This window comes from Scleropages formosus, chromosome 5 (genome assembly GCF_900964775.1).
Source record: "Scleropages formosus chromosome 5, fSclFor1.1, whole genome shotgun sequence".
Lineage (NCBI taxonomy): Eukaryota > Metazoa > Chordata > Actinopteri > Osteoglossiformes > Osteoglossidae > Scleropages > Scleropages formosus.
In genome coordinates this window covers 34,268,770-34,295,884 of record NC_041810.1, presented here as the reverse complement: position 1 = coordinate 34,295,884, position 27,115 = coordinate 34,268,770, and the positions used below count along the sequence as shown (strand labels likewise).

The following is a 27,115-nucleotide window of genomic DNA, read 5'->3' as shown; positions in this document are numbered from 1 at the left end:
AAGTCTTGTTTAGAAAAATAAGACATTTGTATTTCTCCCTTGATAACAACACACACACAGACAATGTCTACAACCACTTGTCCCAAGTGGAGTCACGGCAAACCCAAGCCTAGCCCAACAACACAGGACGCAAGGCTGAGGGGGAAGGGGGCACACTCTAGATGGGACGCCTCCTGCCCTTGATAGCTGTTTATATTAATTTTAGAAAGGTATGCTGGAAGAAGTCTTACAATTCCTATAGCCATCTCCACATTTATTTTTTAATTGACCAGGCATATGACTGTTTTTGTGCACCATATAATTTTAATCGCTCATTTTGTGGTACAGTATATACATTCATAAAATATGCAAACAGTGGATCCAGATACATACAACTGCGCATTTTGAGAAAACAGCAGAATGTTCTTTTGCATCTAAAAGTAGTGACAGTAAATGTAATAATTTGGAACTGTCTGCATATATAATTTTCTAAAATGAACATAAGATCAAAACTTCAGACCTCTTATGTGGCCAGAATAGTCCACAAAGTCTGGTATAATAATTCTTTCTGGTTGGTGTTTACATAGCCTTGAAGAACTTTATATACCTGGTTAATTCTTCTCACATCCAGCTGTTACCATAGTGACCTAATCATCTTAGCAGGTAGCTGTTTTCAGGCATCTGAACTCTCACAGGCTCACAGCACAGACTTAGTTGAATATACCATTTTTCCCTTGGCAGACATACTGTGACCACAGGCTAGGTTAAACCAGGTGGTACTCATACCTCCTTTGCTATGGGCACCAGTTGCTCCGAGTGCCAGAACTGAATATTTACAGTTTAAACCGGTAAAGTATGAGTTTAGCAAATTTCTATGTAACAGAAATATTATGGGAGGCAAGCACTCTGCTGTGGCCTTAATATTACACCTTGCTGCTGTTGTATTTACTGATTTAATGGTGCTGAAGAGGTTGAAATTTGCATGGAAATCTTGTGCTAAAATCAGCAATGCAGAGCATATAGTAATTCATTGCAGAGCATATAGTTATTAATTTTGGAATGATCTTCTGGGCTGTAGCCCCCACCTCTAATGAAGCCTGCCAATAAAGTAGTATCATATGAAACCTGTACCAAACTAGAGCAGATTCCAACCATTAATGTGGCAAAATGTGTTATGCAGGAAAAACAGTAGATGCGAGGGACAGATGAAGATACTGCTCGAACCCCCAGAGACAATGTCACATGAACTGTCAGAAAATGAATACTGATGTGTTATTTTAATGTATTTGTGAATAAACAAATACACAGAAATAAATGCAAGCAATTTTCTAAATCTGTTAAACCACTGCAATGCAGCCGACCAGATAACATTCCTGGCAGAGCGCTCAGAGGATGTGCAGACCAGCTGGTAGATTTTCTCACTGACATCTTCAACATCCCTCTGAGCAGCGCCGTCGTTCCAATGTACTTCAAGGCCACCACCATCGTCCCTGTTCCGAAGAAGTCTTCTGTGTTTTGCCTCAATAACTACCGCCCTGTTGCACTCACAGCCATCATCATAAAGTGCTTTGATGTGCATCATGAGGCACATCAAGACCCTGCTGCCCCCCCTCACTGCACCCCCTGCAGTTTGCTTATTGTCCTAACCGCTCAACAAACAATGCTGCCTGGTCCTCAGACATCTGGACAAAAGGGACATGTACATTCGAATACTGTTCATAGATTTCAGTTCAGCATTCATCCCTCAGCACCTGATTGGAAAGCTGATTCTGGTAGGCCTGAACACCTCTCTCTGTAACTGGGTCCTAGATTTCCTGACTGAGTGACCTCAGTCGCAGCATCTCCAACACCCCCCAGGTGTTGCATCTGTGTAGCAGGCCTGAATGTGGACAAAACAAAACAGATGGTTGTTAACTTCAGGAGAGAATGGAGCAACCACTCTTCGCTGCACATCGATGGTTCCTCCGCTTATACGATATCTAATGCTGCACGCCTTTAACAGACGTGATGTGTTCTTCAGCCTGGAATAAATTATGTAAAAAATTCACATACAGTAAAACAACCTAAAATACATTAGTCAGAATGCATTGTGAAATCAGTACACAGATGAACTCACATTTTTAAAAGAAGTCATTCTGAAATATTTGTGAAACTGCCCATGATTTTTTTCATTGTGGTGCAGGTACCCTGTAGGTTCTACTGATCCTGTTTCCCTATAAAGGATCTGTGCCATAGCAAAGTGAAACTATGTAAGTTGTAGAAATTATACTTATTGATAATAGATGCTCATTAATGTATACTTATTCATGTGTGATTTTTCACAGTCAAAATAAGTGACTTTGAAAAGTCCATCTCTGTTTTCAATTTTAGCTTCATTTCTCTACTACTTTTGTTGTGAGAAACAATCGGATTCTTACTCTCATGATCCCTCTTTTCTGTCCCAGGAAACTAATCAGCATGTCAACACTGCTGGAGTTGAAAAGCAGTGTGATACGGAAAGTGCAGAGAAGTCAGTCCCTAAGAGTAAGGAGGGAGCCTACAGCACAGCCAAACAGCCCTCTGGTGTATAGCCCTGATACTGCAGCCCGCAGGTAAGTTTGTGCATACAGACTGAACCTCTGCAGGCTCACTGCGCAGTATAAATCTGATGCCACACTGCAGTGAAATCTGTGGAGCTTAATAGGTCGGAATTATGCTTGTCCACACTGGGGTGGTAAATGATGGAGCGATAATCTCTGTATGCTCAAGCACTACCACAGACAGCAGTGTACCACATCAGTTCACAATGCATTTTACTGAGTATTGCTTTTCTCAGGATGCTTGAACCATAAGTTTCATAACGTAGTGCCTGAAAGCTTGTGAACCTTTTAGAATTTTCTCTATTTCTGCATAAATATGACGTGAAACATGATAAGATTTTTATCCATCCATCCATCCATCAAATGTCAATAACCGCTTGTCCTGAGCAGGGTTGTGGCGTGCCGGAGCCTATCCGGCAAACACAGGGCGAGATGCCAGTTAAGATTTTTTATGCAATTCCTAAAACTAGATAAAGAGAACTCAGTTCATCAAATGAGACAAAAACGTTATACTTGTTCAATCATTTACCTCTAATTACTTCTAACGATAGGGGGGCGTGGTGGCACAGTGGCGCAGTGGGTTGGACCAGGTCCTGCTCTCCAGTGGGTCTGGGGTTCGAGTCCCGCTTGGGGTGCCTTGCGCGGACTGGTGTCCCGTCCTGGGTGTGTCCCCCTCCCCCTCCTGCCTTATGCCCTGTGTTGCCGGGTAGGCTCCAGTTCCCCGCGACCCCGTATGGGACAAGCGGTTCCGAAAATGTGTGTGTGTACTTCTAATGATATAAAACAATTAATTTGTACAGCAGGTAACACCGCTCCCTCACAGTGCTTAGGCTCTGCAATTGGGCATGCAGTGCTGGTCAAAAGTGTGAACACACCATCTCACAGAAGGGCTTTTTTTATTATCAAAATTATGAAGTTGCCTTGACGATGCCTTTTCATTCTCTCTGTGGTCAAACTCATCACAAGCCACCTCTGTTAGGTTTAGGTCAGAAAACATTTTCTAACTATACATTGTCTCATTAAGCCTTCCACCTCCCCGGCCTCCTCAGGGTTCTTCTTTATAAGTAAGAAGGACGGGGCCTGCACCCTTGCATAGATTACCAGGGCTTGAAAAAAATCTCGGTAAAAGATCTCCATCCGTTGCCTTTGATTACCACTGCCTTAGAACAGGTTCATGCGGCCCGCATCTTGACCAAACTCAATCTCCATAGTGCCTATAATCTGGTCCGGATCAGGAGGGGGGGATGAGTGAAAGACAGCATTCAGTACTTCCCTAGGCCATTAAATACCTGGTTATGCCTTTCGGCCTGGCCAATGCACCCAGTGTCTTCCAAGCCTTCGTAAATCATGTCTTGTGGGATTTGGTCAACGTCTGTGTCCTGGTGTATTTAGGTGACATCCTCATCTATTCACAGTCGAAAGAGCAGAATGTCAGGCATGTACGGGAGGTACTGAAGCAGTTGTTACATCATAATTCTGTATCAAGGGGGAGAAGTGCTTGTTCCATCAGGACAGTGTTTCCGTTCTCAGGTTCATCCTAAGTCATGAGGGGGTGGCCATGTACCCCGACAAGGTCTGGCTGGTCACAGAATGGCCCCATCCCAAGGCAGTAAAAGCCTTGCAGCAATTCCTGGGGTTTGCGAATTTTTATAAGTGATTCATCTGGGGGTGCAGTACTGTTGCGGCGCCGCTCATCGTCCTCATCGCCGGATGAAATTTCTCAAGAAAGCTGTCACAGGCTGAACGCAGTTATGACATCAGCAACCGGGAGTTGTTGGCCATTAAGCTGTCACTTGAGGAGTAGCAACACTGGTTGGAGGGGGCTGCGCATCCCTTCTTGGTGTTAACAGACCACCGAAACCCGGAGTACCTGCAGTTAGCTTGCCATCTGAACCCCAGATAGACTTGCTGGACATTGTTTGTTACCCGTTTCAACTTCACCATGACCAGGGTCCAAGAACACCAAGGCTGACGCACTGTTCCGGGTGTACGACAGCGACAACAAAGGACCACCATCCGATCCGTCAGAACCCATTCTTCCCAGACATTGTGTATAGGTGCTAATTGCTGGGACTTCTTCCACGACTTCTGGCCCGCCCAAGATGCTGAACCAGAACCCGCACACCATCCGTCCGGAAAGGAGTATGTCCACGTGAGCATGCGAGCTACACTGCTTCAGTGGGCCCATGATTCCACAGCAGCAGGACATCCAGGCCACTGGTGTACGTTGGCCCTTTTGCAAGGCTGGTTCTGGTGCCCAGCCATCCAAGAGGATGTGTGGGAATACGTCAATGCCTGTGAGACCTGCCCCCAAGCCAAGTCCTCAAACCAAAATCCCGAAGGGTTGTTCAAACCCCTTCTGGTGCCAATGTGCCCCTGTTCCCACATGCGGTGGATTTCCTAATTGATCTCCCAAAGTCTAACGGTAAGACCGTTGTACTAACAGTGATTGATAGATTCTCAAAGGCCTACCACCTTGTTCCTCTGCCTAAGCTTCCCATGCCTCTGGAGACAGCCGAAGCCCTATTCCAGCATGTGTTCCGTTTGTACGGGCTTCCAGAGGACATCGTCTCTGATTGGGGTTCTCAGTTCACCTTGCAGGTCTGGAGTGCTTTCTGGCGGAAACTAGGGGTCTTGGTCAGCCTCATGTCCAGGTATCACCCGCAGGCTAACAGACAGGTGGAGAGGCTCCAAGAAGACATCAGCCATTTCCTACATACCTACTGCAGACAGCAACAACACCAATGGTCCAGGTACCTCCCGTGGGCAGAGTATGCATGCAGTGCTTTACTGCACTCAGGTATGGGTCTCTCACTCTTTCAATGCATTCTGGGCTACCAACCGCCACTGTTCCCTTGGCACCCTAAGGCCAGTGACATCCCAATCACGGACGTCTGGTACCGGGAGAGCAGTACAGTCTGGTGGTGTGGAACCATCTCTTGAAAAGTACCCATTGGATCAAGCAACAAGAAAATTGCTGTCAGGCACACCCTCTCCTTTGTGTCCGGCCAACGAGTCTGGTTGTCCACTCGAGACCTCAAACTGCAACTGCCCACCAAGAAACTCAGCCCAGGTACATCAGCACATTCAAAGTCCTCCATCATCTCAACCCGGTCACCTACAGACTTCAACTGCCTCCGCATATGCGTATCTGTCCTTCCTTTCACGTTTCGTTTTTCAAACCCTGGAGCCCATCCTTGTTCCAATGTCCAAGCTCTGCTAGGCTTCCAGAGACGGCTTAGGGGGTTACAATACCTCGTTGATTGGGAGGGCCACGGCCCTGAGGAACAGTGTTGGGTACCTGCGAGGGATGTGTTGGACCCTGTTCTCATTTCAGACTTCCATAGGGCTCACCCTGACTGGCCCACCCCAAGGCTCAGGGGCCGCCCCTCCTGGGGAGGTAGAGCGGCAGGAGCCGCTCAAGTGGGAGGGGGCATACTGTCACACCCCCGGCATCGGACGGGACAAACACACCTGCAGCGCATCAAGGAGACGAAGTACAAAAGGGCGATCCAGCCACACCAGCTCATGGAAGAGTGACCGCTGCCCTCTGCGTCAAGCCATGCTTCGTGTCTCCTTGTTCCTTCGACTCCCCTTGTCTCTGGTCCCTTGTTTCCCCCTCGCCTCCCTCGGATTGTGTTTTTTTGGCTTTCTGACTTTCGCTTTGGCAGTTCTTGGATTTCAGACTCTGGTTTGCCCCGGTAAAGACATTTGTTCCTCGGAAGATTACTGCCTCTCCCTGACCTCGATTCTGCCTGTCCCTTTGATTTTCGGTCACTGAATAAACACCTGCATTTGAGTTCAATGATTCCTGTTTGCGAGCACTCTAATCAAGACAATACATATGAATCAGCTGACTATTTATATTTGTCTTAGAAAGAAAAATAAATAATTTAAGCACAAGCCTTTAGATACAAAAGTCTTTAAATTTACTGTCACAACCCACAGGGACAATACCCCTTCAGGCCAGAAGAGGCACCACTCAGTGCCACCAGTCTAGACTCATGCACCTGTTCATAAGCTGATGGTTAGTAATATATAAAAGGAACAAAAAACTGAGGACAGATCATGGATCCTTAATCAGTGTTTCATTGTGATCTCTTGGTGAACTTTAGTAACCTGTTTCCTAGGTCTTGTCCCATAGGTGTTTATGTTCCAGTCCGGAGTGCCTGTCCTGTCTACTCGTACCTTTTGTGTTCCTGTCCAGATCCAGTGTTCCTGTCCAGGTCCAGTGTTCCAGTCCGGTATTTCGTCACACCTCCTTGTTCAAGGGAAAAAAACTGTCCAAACCTACCTGGCCCTATGTGAGAAAGTAATTGCCCCCTAAACCTAAGAACTGGTTGTGCCACCATTGGCAGCAACAACTGCAATCACATGTTTGCGATAACTGGCAATGAGTCTTTCACATCGCTGTGGAGGAATTTTGGCCCACTCTTCTTTGCAGAATTGTTTTAATTCAGCCACATTGGAGGGTTTTCGAGCATGAACTGCTTGTTTAAGGTCATGCCACAGTATCTCAATTGGATTTAAGTCCGGACTTTGACTAGGCCACTCCAAAACCTTAATTTTGTTTTTTTTTTTGAGGCATTCAGAGGTGGACTTGCTGGTGTATTTCGGATCATTCTCCTGCTGCATAACCCAAGTGCTCTTGAGCTTGAGGTCACGAACTGATGGCCGGACATTCTCCTTCAGGATTTTCTGGTAGAGCGCAGAATTCATGGTTCCATCAATTATGGCAAGTCGTCCAGGTCCTGAAGCTGCAAAGCAGCCCCAGACCATCACACTACCACCACCATGTTTGACTGTTGGTATAATGTTCTTTTTATGAAATGCTGTGTTAGTTTTACACCAGATGTAACAGGATGCACACCTTCCAAAAAGTTCAACTTTTGTCTCATCAGTCCACAGGGTATTTGCCCAAAAGTCTTGGGGATAATCAAGATGTTTTTTGGCAAATGTGAGACGAGCCTTTGTGTTCTTTTTGGTCAGCAGTGGCTTTCGCCTTGGAACTCTACCATGGATGCCATTTTTGCCCAGTCACTTTCTTATTGTTGAATCATGAACACTGCCTTAACTGAGGCTAGTGAGGCCTGCAGTTCTTTAGATGTTGTTCTGAGTTGTTTTATGAGCTCCTGGATGAGTCATCATTGCACTCTTGGAGTAATTTTGGTAGGCCGGCCACTCCTGGGAAGGTTCACCACTGTTCCAAGTTTTCTCCATTTGTGGATAATGGCTCTCACCGTGGTTCGCTGGAGTCCCAAAGCCTTAGAAATGGCTTTGTAACCCTTTCCAGACTGATACATGTCAATTACTTTGTTTCTCATCTGTTCTTGAATTTCTTTAGATCGCAGCATGATGTGTTGCTTTTTGAGATCTTTTAGCGTGCTTCACTTTGTCAGACAGGTTCTGTTTAAGTGATTTCTTGATTCAACAGCTCTGGCAGTAATCAGGCCTGGTGTGGCAAGTGAAATTTAACTCAGCTTTCCAAAAAATGTGGTTAATCACAGTTCATTCATGATTTAACAAAGGGGGGGGGGGAATTACTTTTTCAAATAGGGCCAGGTAGGTTTGGACAGCTTTTTTCCCTTAATAAATGAAATCATCATTTAAAAACTGCATTTTGTATTTATTTGGGTTATCTTTGTGTAATATTAAAATTTGTTTGATGATCTCAATCATTTAACTGTGACATATGCAAAAAAAAAAAAAAAAAAATCAGGGCGGGGGCAAATACTTTTTCACAGCACTGTATATTTGTCTTAGAAACAAAAATCAATCATTTAAGCACAAGCCTTTAGATAACAAAGTCTTTAAGGTTATTGTCATGACCTACAGGGACAATACCCCTACGGGCCAGAGGATGCACCACTCAGTGCCAGTAGTCCAGACCAATGCACCTGTTCACAAGCTGATGGTTAATGAGGTATAAAAAGAAAAAATTACTGAGGGTAGATGGCGGATTCTTAATTAGTGTTTCATTGTGATCTCTTGGTGAACTTCAGTTATCTGTTTCCCAGGTCTTCTCCCATAGCTGTTTATGTTCCAGTCCCGAGTGTCTGTCCTGTATACTCGTACCTTTTGTGCTCCTGTCCAGGTCCAGTGCTCCTGTCCAGGTCCAGTGTTCCAGTCCGGTATTGCGTCACGCCTCCGTGTTCAAGTCCCACTCACAGATTCGCATTTAACTTTTTACCTTTGTGTGAATACACTGTGTGTCTCCTTGTCACACTTTCATTGTTTCACCACTGCACTGTACTTTACAGTTTGCACTGTGCACTTACAAATACACCCTGCACGTGGGGTCAAACTTTTCTTCCGTGTGTGGATGTTATAGCAACATGCGTCTGTATTGGACTCTCATCCAGATGCTACAGTTATTAAAAACATCTTTAGGTGTGTCCAAACTTTGAGTGGTACTGTTGCTTCATTCTCAGTTTAGTCTGTGTGAAGTGTACGCCCACCCATGTTTAGATGGGTTTTCTCCAGGTGCCCCATTTTCTCCCACCATCCAGTGATACTTGATTCAAGTTAAATTGAATAGTGGTGACACTTGACTCCCCATAGTATTTGAATGTATGTATGTTAGGCTACTATACAACAGACTAGTGTCCTTTGATAGGTGTACAGAACCAAGTGTAGCATCCTGTATCAACAAGATAGGGTGTAGTCTGTCATAAACCTGAAGTGGAGCAAGCATTTATCAGTAAGGAGAACCCTGTTAGTCTGAAACATAAGAAAGCTCACTAACTCAGACACTTTACTTAGTCATTTGTCTGGGTTGCAGTGGTCCACGGCACATTCTTGAATCTTTGTAGGGCACACCCCAGACACCCACAGACTGAACTGACTTTATGTTATAACAACTTGTGTTAACTTGTTACTGACTTTGTTACAATCATATTATATGTGATTCTGACAGAAATGCAATGCAAAATAGCACTGTGACACACATGACGCCAGAGACTCCAGGTGCATGCTCATACGTCCTTTATTTTCACTTGACACAGACAATGGATTAGGTCACTGGGAAGGGAGTAGAGGAAAGGGGAGAACCAGGAAGTTGTACAACAAGAGGGGGTCTTGAGGTGCCGTCGGGGTTGGGCGAGGTTGTCTGTGTTTCATGCTCCAAATGCGTGCATCTGCCTTCGTTCTCCGTTTCTGCCTCTCACTGTTACACACAGGGTTTGAAATACTGGTTGTTATTAGCCCCAGGTATGGCAAATCCTTTCTTCTCCCCTCCCCCCTTTCCGTGCGCCTGGGCATGCCACAAGCACAAAATAAAATTTTAAAAAGCTATTAGTCAGAGATGAGGTGTAGTGCCATCATAATAATTACCATTAAAAAGCTGTGTGTAATTGGACCTCTGACTCAAACTCAGACGAGGTCCTTTAAGCATAAGGCAACACCTTTAGCAACATCTTTGAGGTGAATGCCGTATTTCTTGATTTTTCATAATAATTTTCTTCTCACTGAATGAAACAATAGTGGAGAATACAAGGTGTCTTCAGAACTAGTGAGCTTACTGTCTACATGACACACCCACTCATTGTCTGAAACCACTTGTCATGAACCACTTGAAATGTTATTGGACTTCTGTGCTATCCATGGTTTGTCCATAACAAACACCATGTTTGAACATAAGGATGTTCCTAAGTGTACTTGTGTTAGATTAAAAATTATTTTAATTTCTATCTCAGCCTCCTGCCACCTCAGAGCCGTCCGGACACCACAGACCAATTATCACTGGGTGGAGTAGGACACACTCGGGGGTGCGGTGGCGCAGTGGGTTGGACCGGGTCCTGCTCTCCGGTGGGTCTGGGGTTCGAGTCCCGCTTGGGGTGCCTTGCGACGGACTGGCGTCCCGTCCTGGGTGTGTCCCCTCCCCCTCCGGCCTAACGCCCTGTGTTACCGGGTAGGCTCCGGTTCCCCGTGACCCTGTAAGGGACAAGCGGTTCTGAAAATGTGTGTGTGTGGAGTAGGACACAAGAACAAGCAGCGTGTTTCGTTCCAAATCCTCCTCAAGTTTATTGCATGTGCACAAAGATTATATACTATTTTGCAGAACAAAGAAATAAGTTCTCATTGGTTTAGAAAGTGAGTCGGGATCTAGGGACAAAACCACAAAAGGTAATTGTGAGAGTATGGACGACAGATGGAAGCAGCAGTGGAGAATTGAAGTAGTTGGACCAAAAAGGTTTATTTTCTTTTACTAAAAAGTTTTCCTCAAAACACATTAACCCCCAACCAAGTACAAAACAAACATTAAGTTACAAAGAACATGAGGCCTATGAGCCATGGGCTTAACCCCTTGTATCAACATTAATGCATAGCTCTCCTGTTTACTGCATGAGAGTGTCTACATATGTTTGCATCAATTCACCCTCCCCACTAGTGCCCTAATACAAACTTATATAACAATAACTCCGCCCTTCTGGTTATACCATAACAGCCTCAACTATTCCAAAGTACATTTCCCCAAAAATTACATCCAACATAAATACTAAAACATACAAACAATACAAAACATTTTCTACTATAAATATCCCTACATTACAACTTATAAAAACATTTATCACACTACACAATAAAACACCCCTGCCTAGTTGGTTGTGCCCAAGGACTCCCACCTAGATATACCCCAAATAGTTCACTCCATCTGGTTTACAACACAAGGCACCAAACACAACAGAATACCAGACAGCTACATGGTAAGGAAAAAGTCTACAGAAATGATCTTCTAAAAACAATAAATACATTCACTCTCCACAACCAGTTACATATACCTGCCATACCTTCATAAAAGAAATATTATTAGTTAATGACAAACAGACAGATACCGGTAGGCCTTTCCCGGCACCCAATCTAGTTTAAACAAAAAGTGTTAAATGGAATACTAAACCAGAACAAGCAATATAACAATACAAGGTAAAATGCATGTGACAGGCAACAGCAACAAGATTCAGCATTTCATTGATGGTACTTTGCCGGCATCTTACTGATTCCTTGCAACCAACTTGCCTGTCACAGCTCAGTCTGTGACAGTAATGTTAAGCAACAGAACACTATGATTGGTTATACATATAGAGAGGATACAGGGGGGATATGGGATATTTCAGTCGCGTCCGTTTACCCTTGAACATAAACAAAGAGAGCAAAGTTAAACAGGAACTTCAACTTACACGCACATTCTTAACAGGTCCAACACACACCAAAGGACAGGGAGGACAGGGTGATCGAGGTAGAGAAGAGACACGAGAGCCATTTATTTCTCACAACTTGGTAGCAGAGCTTCATGGGCCAAAGGTCAGTAATTGACTTTGTAGTTGTTTCATCTGACTTGAGGCAATGTGTTCTGGACACTCGGGTGAAGAGAGGTGCTAAGCTGTCAACCGTTCACCATCTGGCCGTGAGCTGGATCAGATGGCGGGGAAAACTGACAGATAGACCCGGTAGACCTAAGCGCATAGTGATGGTGTCACGTCCCACGGGGTCACTGCCTCTCCTGGTCAGAGGCGGCGCCACTCAGTGCCGCTAGGGAACAGCCACGTATCAGCTCACAGTCTCATAGGACACGGCGGTATAAAAGGAGCCAGCGGAGCAGAACCGATTGCAGATTCTTAGTCAGAGGTTCAATTGTGCTCTCTTGGCGATTAGTAGTCTTTTGTTCCTTCAGTCTGTTTCCTAGGTGTTCATGTTCCAGTCCCGAGTGCCCGTCCTGTCAGTTCATGCCTTTTGTTCTCCAGTCCTGGTCCAGTGTTCCAGTCCAGTATTTCGTCACGTCTCTGGGTTGCAGTCGTACTCACAGAGTAGCATTTCACTGTTCACCGTAGTTCAAACACCGTGTGTGTTTCCTGGTCTCGTGTTTCCTGTTTCATTTCCACTGAGTGTCTTACAGTACGCACAGTGCACTTTTAACATCACCCTGCATGTGAGGTCATTTTACGTTTCGTCCGTGTTCGGACGTAATAGCAACGCGCATCTGTGTCGGACTCCCGTTTGGACGCTACAGAGGCTGTGCTGGGAATAACTTTCAGAGGACCCTGTCTGGAATGATTTGAACTCGCACCCCCACGAGAACTTCTCCCATGTCCCGGTGGAGGTAGGGGACATGGAGTCTGAATGGACCCTGTTCAAAACTTCCATTATGGAAGCAGCCAGGCACAGCTGTGGCCAGAAGCTTGTTGGTGCCAGTCGCAGCAGCAACCCAAGAACCTGCTGGTGGACACTGGTGGTAAGGGAAGCTGTCAAGCTGAAGAAGGATGCCTTTAAGGCCTGGTTAGCCCTGACTCAGCAGATAGGTAGCAGCAGGCAGAAAAGCGGCAGCAGCTGCAGTTGCAGAAACAAAATCCAGAGCTTGGGAGGAGTTTGGAGAAGCCATGGAAAATGACTTTTGGTCAGCCTCAAAGAAGTTAAGGAGAATCATCCGGTGGCTCAGGAGGGATTGGAAGAGCTTCTCTCAAGCTGCGCTCAGCAAAGGGGGAGAAACTCTGACCTCAAATGAGGACATTGTCGGGAGGTGGAAGGAGCACTGTGAGGAACTCCTAAACCCAAGAAATATGCCTCCCTTACAGGATTCAGGGCCAGAGGCGTCTGGGTATCAGAGTCCATTTCCGTGGTGGAATTCACTGAGGTAGTTGGAAAGCTCCGCAGTGAAAATGCACCGGGGGCGGAAGAGATTCTCCCAGAACTGCTTAAGGCCCTAGATGTTGTGGGGCTGTCATGGCTGACACACCTCTGCAATGTTGCATGGACCTCAGGGACAGTGCCTTTGAATTGGCAAACTGGGGTGGTGGTTCTTAGTTTTAAGAAAGGAGACAAGCCAGTGTGTGCCAACTCTCGGAGTATCGCACTTCTTAGCCTCCCTGGTAAAGTCTATGTCAGGGTGGTGGAAAGGAGGCTCAGGCCGATAGTGGGACCTCAGACTGAAGAGGAACAATGCGGTTACCATCCTGGCCATGGAACAGTGGACCAGCTCTTTATCCTCTCACAAATAATTGAGGGGGTATGGAAGTTTGCTAATCCAGTCTACATGTTTTGGATTGAACTTGGATAATTGCATCAGGGAAGTTCCTGCTGCACTGGTATGGCATTTGGTGAGCAAGGCCAGCATGTCCTTCATAGTTTGTCCATGCAGTGCTTCTTACATGGGGGTGTGGTGACGAAGTGGGTTGGACCGCAGTCCTGCTCTCCGGTGGGTCTGGGGTTCGAGTCCCGCTTGGGGTGCCTTGCGACGGACTGGCGTCCCATCCTGGGTGTGTCCCCTCCGGCCTTATGCCCTGTGTTGCCGGGTAGGCTCCGGTTCCCCCGCGACCCCGTATAGGACAGGCGGTTCTGAAAGTGTGCGTGCGTGCTTCTTACATGGTGGGAAATTATTCAAGAAGATGTTGTAGAGGCATGTTGTGCATAGATGTCTATTTGCTTTTTTCCCTACTTTTGGCACAATTATGGCACCTTCCTAATTGTGCCTAAACGAGGGCACCAATTTATTGTTTTTGAGTAAAATCAGGATTTATTCTTGTTAATGTTTTTAACCTGGGTGTGCTATTGGCAGAGGGGAATCAGAACAATGTGCAAACAACTTTCAAACAGTTGCTGGTCGCTCTTTATCGCTCACTCTAGAGAGGAATCTCCTCACTGTGGAAAAAATAGTTTTTACAGTTCATACTGCTGTATGGGACAAGAAATGTGTTGTATGCTTCAGGAGTTTACGTGTACATCTGTGTGTACTCTTCTCAGGGAAAGGGGAAACAAATGTTGGAACAGAGCTTCTGTTGTCTCCTGTACTGTGAAGGATATCAGCCTGTAGGATTCAGAAAACTTGGCTATCATAACGAGAATGGTAGTTTAGCCACAAGACAGTTCCCTAGCAGTCCTGCAGGCAATTGCTGAGAAGATTTTGCTTGGACATGAACTTTACAGGACTTTCTGCACTCCATGCAATCATGTGCAAGAGTTGGCTATCAAAATCTCCCAACAATCAACTGCGTTGAGCAGGTAATGTCAAGATGCCTAGAGCTTAGTTAATTCATTGCTACAGGGTCTCAAATCATGCTGCCCTCTCCAGTCAGTCATTTTATTCTTTTGGGGCAAAAATGATGCCCAGAACCTTTCGATTCAGTGATTTCCGTTATGCTATTCACCTGAGCTGCCTGATTTCTACTTCTGAGGCATTGACTTTCACCTGAAATAGTAAAGAAGGGTCAGGGTGTTCCAGAATTGAAATTGAGGTGAACGGTCCTTTGAGCTCTACCTCTGAGCATCTTGGAAGTCCATATGAGTCTTTTTGAAGGATCACACATCACACACACACACAAAGCTATCGGGGGCACTGCAGCTATGCAGCTTACACCTGTCAGTTACTTTAATGCTGTTAGTAGACTTTTGGACAGTTGGGGTGGATGGTTAGCTGGCCTAAGTCAATCCCATTTATGTGTCAGTTGTCCATAGTTATGTTCTCTTTTTTGGAATCAATCTTCATTCTTTTTTCTCTTCTTTTACATTGTTACTACATAATAACTTTGTCAATATGAAGTCATTTATGACTTTAATTCTTAATTTTATTTAAGCTTTTTGTACTGTTCTGTGAGATATTTTTAGATTTGTTTTGGGTTTCTGCCACCTAGCGGTCATTTAGGAGAGTAACGTTATTTCGTACTGTTACATTATTGGATGGATGCGCCATGTGACACAGGCATAGATATGGTTTAAGAATCGGGAAGTGTTTTCAGTCGATGTGTGCCATGCGGTCACTTGCGGCTCCAGCGCCTTCCCTCCTTGTTTGTGCCTTGGAAAGCATCGCTTGTAAGTTGCATTTACATTTTTAGTAAATTATAGTAGCGTGAATGTAATATTTACGTTATGTTAATAGTGTAGACATTATTTGTGTATCTGCGGGTATTTGTATGTAACGATATGTAAATAGTGTTTAGTAATTAGTGTCGCTTTGTATTGTTTTAGTTTTACAAAAAAGACTGTACTTTCATGAGAAGGAAGACAACAGTAAAGGCATTCAGCTTTACTCCAGCCTCTGACTTTCTCTGGAAGCTTGTTAGCTATCTGTCGATTTGCGTTAGACACGCACTGAGGACAGAATAGTAAAAAAGCGACTTCACAGCGGGCACTACAGTAACGGGAAAGCAAGGGAGACGCAGCTCATGATGTCGCACACCCCAGTAACCGAACTGGAACGGTTGTCCATTGCCGATGAGGGCATTTCACGATGGGACAATGTGTATGAAACAAAATCACAACGTTCTACCTCATCTGAATCTTCCTCAGCCAGCTTAGCTGCAGTCAGAGCTCGCGCCAAAGTTGAAGCTGCACGCGCTCATGCAGCCTTCATTCAGCGCGAGGCGGAGTTGAAAGTCCATGAAGCACGCATAGCTGCCGAGCTGTCAGCACTGGCGCAGGAGAAAGAAGTTGCAGTAGCTGTAGCAGAAGCTGAAGTCTTTGAGGCAGCAGCAGAGATGGAGGGTCGAGAGGACGGCAGGAGTTACCATGCAACAGCTCATGTTGCCATGCAGCGTACCCGCGACTATGTCAAACAACATTCCCAGCTATCTGATAGTGATACAGAACCCCCAATGCTTCAGCCATTTTCACCATCTCCTTTGCCCAACACCAAACCCGAAGCTACATTAGGTGCGCAGAAGCAGACTCCCGATCACAGCGGAGCTCCTCACACATTACCTAAACATGCAGCAAGGCAGCCTGAGAGGTCAACACCAGTGGCTTGTCAACACATCACGAGGGACAACTACAACCACAGGGTACAGCTACCTGAAGGACCAACGCCTGCGTTCATCACCATCCCAAGCGTCAGTACCTTCTGCTCATTTGCAGCCTCCCTCTTTCAACAGAACCTCATTCCAGCTGCAGGACGACAGGACTGGTATGAGTGACATCGCAACTTACCTGGTACGCCGAGAGCTTGTGAATTCTGGTCTCATCAAGTTCAACGATCGACCAGAAAATCATTGGGCATGGAGGTCTTCATTCTGCAACGCCATTGGAGGGCTAAACTTAACTGCTAGCGAGGAGCTCAACCTCTTAACAAAATGGTTAGGCCCACAGTCTCAGCATGTAATGCGAGTCCATTCCGTGCATGTTGCCAGCCCTTCTACAGGATTGAAGATGGCCTGGGAACGCCTAGAGGAGTGCTATGGTCCCCCGAAGTAATTGAAAGAGCTCTTTTTGACAGGATAGAGAGTTTTCCTAAAGTCAGTCACAAGGATCCCTTAAAGCTCAGGGAATTAGGAGATGCTTAGGGAGCTAGAGTCTGCTAAGTCTGAAGGCTATTTGCCTGGGCTCTCCTCTACCTCGACACGCAAGGGCGTCAACCCCATAGTGGAAAAGTTGCCACCTGGTCTTCAGAGAGGTGGTTAGTTCAAGGCTCATTATACAAAGAAGAGTACAGTGTTTCATTTCCTCCATTTTCATTCTTCACGAACTTTGTATGTAGTGAAGCACGCAGAAGGAATGACCCTAGCTTTACTCTTCAACAGTCTCTACCACTCCGCCAGACAGTTCCTACAGGTTTTCATCAGGATCACCAAAACACGAACGAGGAGAGAGGAGATCGGGATATTTCAAGACTCAGGTTTCTGCTCACAAGACTGAAGTCGCATCACATCAACAGGCTTCTCAGCAAGATGGCTCAAGTGGGAAGCTGAGTGACGTCGACAGACAATGTCCTATTCACAAGAAACCTCATCCTCTAAAAAAGTGCAGAGGTTTTCGGAGCAAACTACTTGAAGAGCGCAAGACCTTTCTTAAGGAACACAATATCTGTTTCAGATGCTGTTCTTCTACTACTCACCTGGCTAAAAACTGTAAGGCAGCTTTAAAGTGTAAAGAATGTGATAGTGATGCTCACATTTCTGCGCTTCACCCTGGACCGCCTCCGTGGAATGTAGCAGACCCCTCCTCAGAGCATGGCGGGGAGGGTGAACAAGAGCCTTCTCAGTCCGTGGTCACCTCGACGTGCACAGAGGTCTGTGATGAAGCTAAAGGATCTAGATCTTGCTCTAAAATCTGTTTGGTGAAGATCTATCCCATTGGACACCAAGGAAAGGCCATTAAAGTCTATGTTATTCTGGACGACCAGAGTAATAGATCATTGGCAAAATCTGAATTCTTTAACCTCTTCCACATCGGTGGGTCACACTCGCCATATACTCTCCGCACATGCTCAGGAATCACCGAGACATTTGGCAGGAGAGCCACAGGATTCATGGCGGAATCATTGGATGGTAAGACAAGTGTCGTGCTCCCCACACTCATTGAGTGCAATCACATGCCAGATGATCGGTCAGAGATTCCGACTCCAGAAGTCGCACAGCACCACAGTCATCTTAAGCCCATTGCTCACAGAATACCACAGCTAGATCCAGAAGCCCAGATACTGTTGCTTCTAGGGCGTGACATCCTGCAGGTTCACAAAGTCAGAGAGCAACGCAATGGTCCAAACAATGCGCCCTATGCTCAGAGATTAGACTTTGGTTGGGTAGTTATAGGCAATGTTTGCCTGGGCTCAGCACACAAGCCAGGTCCTGTAACTTCTTTCCGGACCAACATTCTGGAAAACGGACGTCCATCTTTTTTTACTCCATGTCCTAATCACCTCCAGGTCAAGGAGAGGTTTGACGTCGAGACCCAGCATTGCAACCCTTTGCATGGACTCGCACACGACACTGCAATGCTTGAGGACTGCAACCTTGGCAGTATGATCTTTCGGAGAACCAAGGACGATAACAAAATTGGTCTCTCCATTGAAGATAGACTCTTTCTACAGGTCATGGCCAAAGAGATGTTTATGGACGATACCAATAGCTGGGTGGCACCACTTCCTTTTCGATCCCCTCGGCAGCGGCTCCCAAACAATCGGGACCAAGCTCTTACTCGCCTCAAATCTCTTTGTCGTATCTTAGAGAAAAAACCTGAGATGAAAGCTCACTTTGTGAACTTCATGCACAAGATCTTCGATCACGATCAAGCCGAGCTAGCTCCATCACTGCTTGAGGGAGAGGAACGATGGTACTTACCCATCTTCGGCGTGTACCATCCTCGCAAGCCAAGTCAGATCAGAGTTGTCTTCGACTCCAGTGCACAGCATTGTGGCGTCTGTCTGAATGACATGCTACTTACTGGGCCAGATCTCAACAACAGCCTACTGGGAGTCTTGCTGCACTTCCGAAAAGAGGCAGTGGCTGTGATAAGGGACATCGAGCAGATGTTTCACAGTTTTATCGTCAGGGAAGATCACAGAGACTTTCTTCGGTTTTTGTGGTTCAAGGACAACGACCTCAACAAAGAGATTGTCGAGTACCGAATGAAAGTTCACGTATTCGGCAACAGCCCATCTCCAGCCGTAGCCATCTATGGTCTTCGTCGAGCAGCTCAGCACGGAGCAAATGAGTACGGTATGGATGTCAAAGATTTTGTGGAACATAACTTCTACGTCAACGATGGTCTCAAGTCACTCCCAACAGCGGCCGATGCTATTGACCTCCTGAGAAGAGCACAGGACATGCTTGCTATCTCCAATTTGCGGCTTCATAAGATAGCATCAAACCACCCTGATGTCCTGAAGGCCTTCCATCCAGACGACCATGCAAGGGACCTGCAGAACGTAGACTTTGATGACAACTCATCTCTCATCCAACGCAGCTTAGGGTTAAGCTGGGATCTCAAACAGGATGTTTTCACCTTTAGAGTGGTGCCAGCAGAGAAACCTTTCACCCGTAGGGGTGTCTTAGCCACAGCCTGTTTGACCCTCTCGGATTTGTCGCACCAGTCGTCATCTGAGGGAAGTTCCTGCTGCGAGAGCTCACCAACAGCGAAGCTCTTGACTGGGATAGCCCTCTGCCAGAGGACAAGGAAGCAGAATGGAGAATATGGACAGACTCCTTGCAAGATCTGAGTAAGTTCAAGATACCAAGACGCTACACCAATGCAACGTTTGCCACTGCTCAAAGAAAAGCTGCAGTTTTCTCAGATGCCTCTGTGAAGGCCATTGCCGCTGTGGCTTACCTCAAGGTGATTGGCGGTGACGGAAAGTGCCACGTGGGATTCGTTTTGGGGAAAACGAAACTTGCACCTCTGTCCGTGCACACCATCCCACGACTGGAGCTCGGAGCTGCTGTGTTGGCAGTGGAAATGGCAGAGCTGATTCAGAGTGAGTTGGACATTAGCCTCGATACCTTGCAGTTCTACACAGACAGCAAGGTTGTTTTGGGATACATATATAACAGGACCAGACGGTTCTACGTGTATGTTTGCAACAGAGTACAGCGCATCCTGAGGTTCACCAAGCCCGATCAGTGGTGCTACGTCTGTAGCACTCAGAACCCAGCAGACCAGGCAACTCGATCTCTGTCCACAGCTGAGATAGCTACCTCAACATGGCTCACAGGACCCCCATTCCTTTCTCTTCCTGCAGGAGTATCCACCTTAAAGGAGGAGTCATATGAACTAGTTAACCCAGATTCTGACATTGAGGTTCGTTCTCATGTCACAACTGTTTCTCCACCTGATCTAGGATCCCATCGCTTTGTGCGGTTTTCTTCCTGGAAGTCTCTGGTGAGAGCTATAGCTTTTCTTGTCACATATCATTCATTCCAAAGAAATGCGGGAGAAGCTAAGCATGAGACATGCAATGGTTGGCATCAGTGTAAAAGACCTCCCACAGCCGAAGAGCTGGCAAAGGCAGAAAACTCTGATCATCAGGTGTGTGCAAAGAGAGACGTATAATAACGAGTTCACCTGCCTGGTTGAGGGAAAGAACATCCCAAAGACAGCCCACTGAGGAAGTTGAACCCTTGTGTGGATGAAGAAGGTCTTCTAAGACTTGGGGGTAGGCTCAGTCAATCAGCATTTGACAGAAGCGAGAAATTCCCTCTCATCATTCCTGGCCACAGTCACATTGCCAGACTGCTTGCGAGGCATTACCATGAGAAGGTTAAGCACCAAGGTCGTGTCTTCACAGAAGGGTCTGTGCGCGCAGCAGGATTTGGATTATCGGAGCCAGGAAGTGCATCAACAATATCGTACATAATGTATCATGTGTAACAAGCTTTGTGAAGAATGACTGCACAGAAGATGGCAGACTTACCGCCTGATCGCCTGAGCACAGAGCCACCATTCACCTATGTGGGTATTGACGTGTTTGGCCCTGGACTGTTACCACAAGCGAACTCGTGGAGGACAGGCCAATAGCAAGCGCTGGGCAGTACTCTTTACCTGTATGAGCATCCGTGCGGTGCACATAGAGCTCATTGAGGCGATGGATACTTCAAGTTTCATCAATGCCTTGCGACGATTCTTTGCCTTGCGGGGACCTGCTAAACAAATCCGTTCTGACTGTGGAACCAACTTTACAGGTGCCTGCAAGGAGTTGCAGTTACTTCTTACCGATCCTGATCAGCCCAACATCAGGAGGTACTTGGGAGAAGAAGGTTGTTCCTGGGTCTTTAACCCCCCTCATTCCTCCCACATGGGAGGAGTCTGGGAGCGGATGATCGGTATCACCAGACGCATACTTGACTCTATGCTCAAGCAGACAAGTCTTTCTCGCCTCACGCATGAGGCATTGTCTACTTTGATGGCAGAAGTCACTGCAATCATTAATGCTAGGCCCCTCTCACCTATCTCTTCAGATCAGAGTCGCCTTTTCTTTTGACTCCTGCTTCTCTCCTAACACAAAGGTTGTGTACGTACCCTCCACCTCCAGGCACTTTGACGCCAAAGATCTCCACCGTCAACAGTGGAGGCAGGTGCAACATTTAGCTAACACCTTTTGGAGCAGATGGAGGCGCGAGTACCTTCCGACTCTGCAAAGAAGCCGGGCCAAGTGGCAGGATGCACGGCCTAATCTTAAAGACGGCGACTTGGTCCTGCTTAAGGATAGCCAGGCGAAGCAGAATGAGTGGCCCATGGCCTTGGTGACAAGAACCTTCCCCGACCAGGATGGGAAGGTCAGAAAGGTGGAACTCAAGGTCGCAAGATCTGGGTCAGCTAAGACCTTTCTGAGGCCTGTCTCTGAGACAGTCCTACTCAGGAGTGCTGAAGAAGTGCTTGTTCTAGATAGTGGGTATTTATTTAATACCAGGCGGGGAGTGGTACTGTTCTGTGAGATATTTTAGATTTGTTTTGGGTTTCTGCCACCTAGCGGTCATTTAGGAGAGTAACGTTATTCTTTACGTTATTTCGTACTGTTACATTATTGGATGGATGCGCCATGTGACACAGGCATAGATATGGTTTAAGAATCAGGGAAGTGTTTTTCAGTCGATGTGTGCCATGCGTTCACTTGCGGCTCCAGCGCCTTCCCTCCTTGTTTGTGCCTTGGAAAGCATCGCTTGTAAGTTGCATTTACATTTTAGTAAATTATAGTAGCGTGAATGTAATATTTACGTTATGTTAATAGTGTAGACATTATTTGTGTATCTGCGGGTATTTGTATGTACGATATGTAAATAGTGTTTAAGTAATTAGTGTCGCTTTGTATTGTTTTAGTTTTACAAAAAGACTGTACTTTCATGAGAAGGAAGACAACAGTAAAGGCATTCAGCTTACTCCAGCCTCTGACTTTCTCTGGAAGCTTGTTAGCTATCTGTCGATTTGCGTTAGACACGCACTGAGGACAGAATACTTTTATTCATTTAACTGTTTGTTTTGCGGGGGTGCGGTGGCGCAGTGGATTGGACCAGGTCCTCCTCTCTGGTGGGTCTGGGGTTCAAGTCTTGCTTGGGGTGCCTTGCGGCAGACTGGTGTCCCATCCTGGGTGTGTCCCTTACTCCGTGTGTTACCGGGTAGGCTCCGGTTCCCCACGACCCCGCATGGGACAAGCAGTTCGGAAAGCATGTGTGTGTTTGTTTGTTATACATTTAAGAAATGATGTTGGTGTTTGCCATTTATTTATCTGTATCCTTGTGAAAAGGCTCTGTATCTGTCTTTTCGATAAAGCGTAATGTACTGTGTGTACTGAAGTAAAGCTACATATACAGCACATTTCTGTCAGGACCCACAGGGATAATACCCCTGTGGGCCAGAGGAGGTGCCACTCAGTGCCGCTAGCCCAGACCCATGCACCTGTTCACAATCTGGTAGTTGCTGAGATATAAAAGGTTAAAGCGGCAGAGGATAGATTGTGAATTCTTAATCAGCATTTCTATTGTGCTCTCTTAACAATCATTAGTTCCCTGTTTCTTCAGTTTGTTCTATCGGTGTTTATGTTCTAGTCCCTAGTGCCCATCCTGCCTCTTGTTCTCCAGTCCTGGTCTCATGTTCCAGTCCGGTATTTCGTCATGCCTCCGTGTTCAAGTCTTACTCACAGATTTACGTTTCAGTTTTCACCTTTGTGCATATACACTGTTTCTCCTTGTCCCACCTTCATTGTTTCACCTCTACCCGGTACATTACAGTTTTCACTGTAAACTTATAAATACACTCTGCATGTGGGATCATTTTACTTTTTGTCCATGTTCGGACATAACAGGAATGCACGTCCATGTCAGACTCCCATCTGGATGCTACAATTTCTGGTAAACGTTAGCAAAGACCCTAAACCACTGCAAAGCCTTTAATAGAGTCACTGTCTGAACCTTTTTCTGTACCCACATGAAAACCCCATGATTTTATGTTTAGTTAATCCATAAAATTATCAGCCCACCCTGAATCCACAAAAACACTAACTTGGATTGAGTTAGAAACTCAGGTTGTTGCAATGAACAAATTGGAATGGTGCTGCTGTGCACAATATGGCTGAAAAGAAGAAGTTGAATGAGTCATGCCAGAGAGCAAAGAAATTACAAATGTAGCCTTGGCAGATACTGACATACAAGCAGAAGGCTAATGAACAAAATATAATTTACATTAAATGCACATGGTGAAGGGTGCGGTGGCGCAGTGGGTTGGACCACGTCCTGCTCTCCAGTGGGTCTGGGGTTTGAGTCCCACTTGGGGTGCCTTGCGACGGACTGGTGTCCCGTCTTGGGTGTGTCCCCTCCCCCTCCGGCCTTACGCCCTGTGTTGCCGGATAGGCTCCGGTTCCCCCGACCCCGTATGGGACAAGCAGTTCAGAAAATGTGTGTGTGTGTGTGTGTATGCACCTGGTGACCTAAAATATTGGTCTTGCGAAGTTAGCTGTGTGTTTGGGCCATTGATGGGACTGGTGATGATAAGAAAATACCCTGGTTTGTTAGTGTTTTACCTGTTTACACTGCGTGAGCTCTCTGGTGGTACTAGACAGAATTGACAATGCAGAGCCACCATACTTCTAAACGATATTCCTGACCAAATCAGTCACGTTAAAGTTAAGAAACAAATTAGAGAATGAAACAGAATGAACAGCAATGGGTGCAGAAAAAGAAACAAGAATCAATCAACTTTACCAGAGCATAACATAGCCTATTTGGGTAAGTCCGTAATCACATTTGTTTTCTGTTTCTGTTGTATAATATTTAAAAACATGGTTTGTCATACTTTGCATTGATTTTACATCTAAACATTCAAGCTGGGAACACCTTAAGTGTGTGTGACTTTGACTATATGAAGTGCTTTCCTGAAATATGGGGTGGCACAGTAACACAGCAAGTAGCGCTGCTGTGTCTCACAGCGCCTGGGTGGTGCGAGAGGAGGTGGGTTTGATCACCACTCGGTCCTGTGTGGAGCTTGTGTTTCTCACCATGTTTGCATGAGTTTACTCCCACAGTCAAAGACACCCTGTTCATGTTCACCCATAGTATGTGAGTGACAGAGAGGCATGTGTATGTTTCACTGATATATGGATGATGGACGCTTTTTAAAGTAGTGTAGGGACAGCTGGTAGTGTAGTGGTTAGGGCAACTGTCCTTTGGACCCAAAGGTTGCAGCTTCAAGCTTTACCTCTGGCTGTAGTACTCTTGAGAAGGTACTTAACCTGAATTGCTCCAGTAAAATTACCTAGCTGTATAAAGGGGTAAGTAATTGTAACCTTAACATTGTAAGTTACTCTGGAGAAAAGTGTCAGCTAAGGAATAAATGTATGGTCAATAGGTGTGTGGGTTGATAACACTACATACAGTTCTTTGGAAGTTGCTTTGGAGAAAAAGTGTCTGTCAAGTAAATAAGTTGAAAATAATAAAAGGTAGCAAGTTGGGCAACAGTTCTCTAGAAAGAGGGAATTTTGTCCAGCATATCTGTGATTTCTCTATGAGAGAAATTCGCATATGTGTATGTTGCACATTGGTATTGGGGCATTTAAGTGTATGGATACATCTTGGGATTTTTCAAGTGACATTGTGTGTAACATTTGGCTCCGCAGTATAGGCTAATCAATGAAAATAATATAGGATTTAATCAGCCTGTTTGAAAGCAAAAAGCTGATTCATTCAGCAGTGTTTTGCAGCTATGCTGTACCCATGACCAAAATATATTTTAAAGACAGAAATGGTGGAAACAAAAAATTTAGTCAGTAATCTATTAAAGTTTTCTGTATACAGTTTGCACCCGCAATCCATTCAACAACAATTTTGCAGTTGTTGACAAAGTATTTTTATATTGCTCTTGAAGCTGCACAGATGATTGCCAACCAAAGTAGATTAATTTATACTAGTAAATTGCCAGCTTCAGTTAACTATATAATACATTTTGAAGGCCTATAATCCCACTATTACAAGTTGCATATGGTAAATCAGGTTCTTTGTTTAGGTATGAAATTATCAGTTGTGTAATGTCCGGACATGAAATGGACATTTACATTTACATATATTTGTTTAAGAGATGCTTTTCTCTAAATTGGCATACATCTCAGAGAAAAATACAATTAGTGTATTACATTAACAGAAAGAGATTTGGATGCACATGATTCTAAAGCATAGTTAATTTATCACACTCCACCATTTGAACCAATGTACATCACACAAGCAGCTGCATAAAGCTTTATTCATTAACTGACAATTTCTAATCACTTAATTTTAACAAACATTGTCAGCACATGATTAGCTGCATAAAGATGCACGCATTATTCAACAGCTGTGGTCACAACATTATTGAACATAAACATTTGCATGCTTATCATGCACTTAAGAGATCACGGTTGATGTGGTGAGTTTTAAGACCCTTGTTAAATGTAGAGAGATTCAGAAGTTCTGACTGAGAGGAGGGTCATTCCACCACATTGCATTCAGAACCGAAAACCTTAGTGCTTTTGGTTTTGGACCTTCTGTCCGCTGGACCACCAAGTGGGCAGAGGTGGAGGAGTGTAGCAGTCTGGTTGGGGTGTAGCAGATGATCAGGTCTTGTACATATCGGGGAGCAGATCCATTGATACTTTGCAGGCCGTAACCAGAGTCTTGAAATTTGGTCCAAGCAGCTATAGGAAGTCAGTGCAGAGCGGTGAGGAGGGGTGACATGTTAGAACGCTTGTGCAGCAGTGGGCTGTATCAGCTGTAGAGGTTTGATGGCAGAGGCTGGAAGGCCAGACAGGAGAGAGTTGCAATTGTCCAGGCAGGATATCACCATGGCCTGAAAAAAGAGTCACACAGAGTCTGTTGTTAGATAAAGGCGAATCCTATGGATGTTATGCAAGATGTATCTCCAGGTCCGAGTTGTGGCTTGAATGTGTTGAGAGACATATTTTACTGTAACATCCGAAGATGGACGTAGAGAGGAATAATCTCAGTAGCAGTGTACATACAAATACATTACACACAGTTTTGTTCAAGCAGATAAGTAAAACATTATTGATTTTCTGAACTCTGAAGGCCACATGACCACCATCTTAATTTTCAGTGAACAGATTATTTGATATTAAGCAAACTTAACTCATTGCTTTACATTAACTTCTTTAACACCTTCATTAGTTTATTCCAAAAGGAAACACTGTGAATATAAATGTACAAAAAGTATAACTTTGCAAATAATCATCATTAGAAAACTCCTCCAGTAAGATCCTCTGGTACAGTAGCAAAGTTTATGATGTGATTGAGGAGTCAAGTGGGGCATTTGCCCCTTGCTGAAGCCCCAATATTATGTGTATTTCCACCAGAGTCTGGTAAATTTCAGGAAAATCTCTAAAGGTCTGTTATATGCAGGCAAAATACATCACCATGGCAACAGTGAAAATTTTTGAGAGGTCAGGGAGAAGAAATTACTCCCCTCAGAGTAAGCATCTCACTTCTATTTCTTCAGTCAAGTTGAGAAGACACATCTAGAAAATGTGACGTATAATTGATACCTGGAGTTCAGACAGACATGTGCAGCACAGGGACCTCTAAAAGGATAGTCTCGGCTCCATTCCTGTTCACCCAGTACACCTTGGACTTGAAGTCCAATACCAAGTCATGTCATTTGCAGATGTTCTTAGATGAAGAATGAAGAGAAATGAAGACTGAAGAGCATACCATAGAATTGAGATAATGACATCCAAATGTTTGTTAGAAAAATATCAAAGTAATTGCATTTCCCAGTGAACACTATTAGATCCATCATCAGGAAGTGGAAGGTATATCACAGCGCCCAGTTGCTGTGTAAAGAAGGTAGTCCATCAAATCTTAGCTGCCAAGCAAGATGTCAATTGG

At 45.3% G+C, this 27,115-nt stretch overlaps 1 protein-coding gene across 1 annotated transcript in view; it reads left to right on the top strand.

Annotated features, from left to right (window-relative positions):
• Positions 1–27,115, top strand: part of LOC108932985 (BAI1-associated protein 3-like) — a 131,374-nt gene that overhangs the window by 47,415 nt on the left and 56,844 nt on the right. Inside the window, exon 2 of the mRNA XM_018749756.2 lies at positions 2,424–2,570. Coding sequence (XP_018605272.2) covers positions 2,437–2,570 — 134 coding nt within the window. The 5' untranslated portion in view covers positions 2,424–2,436. The remainder of the gene's footprint in view (positions 1–2,423; positions 2,571–27,115) is intronic.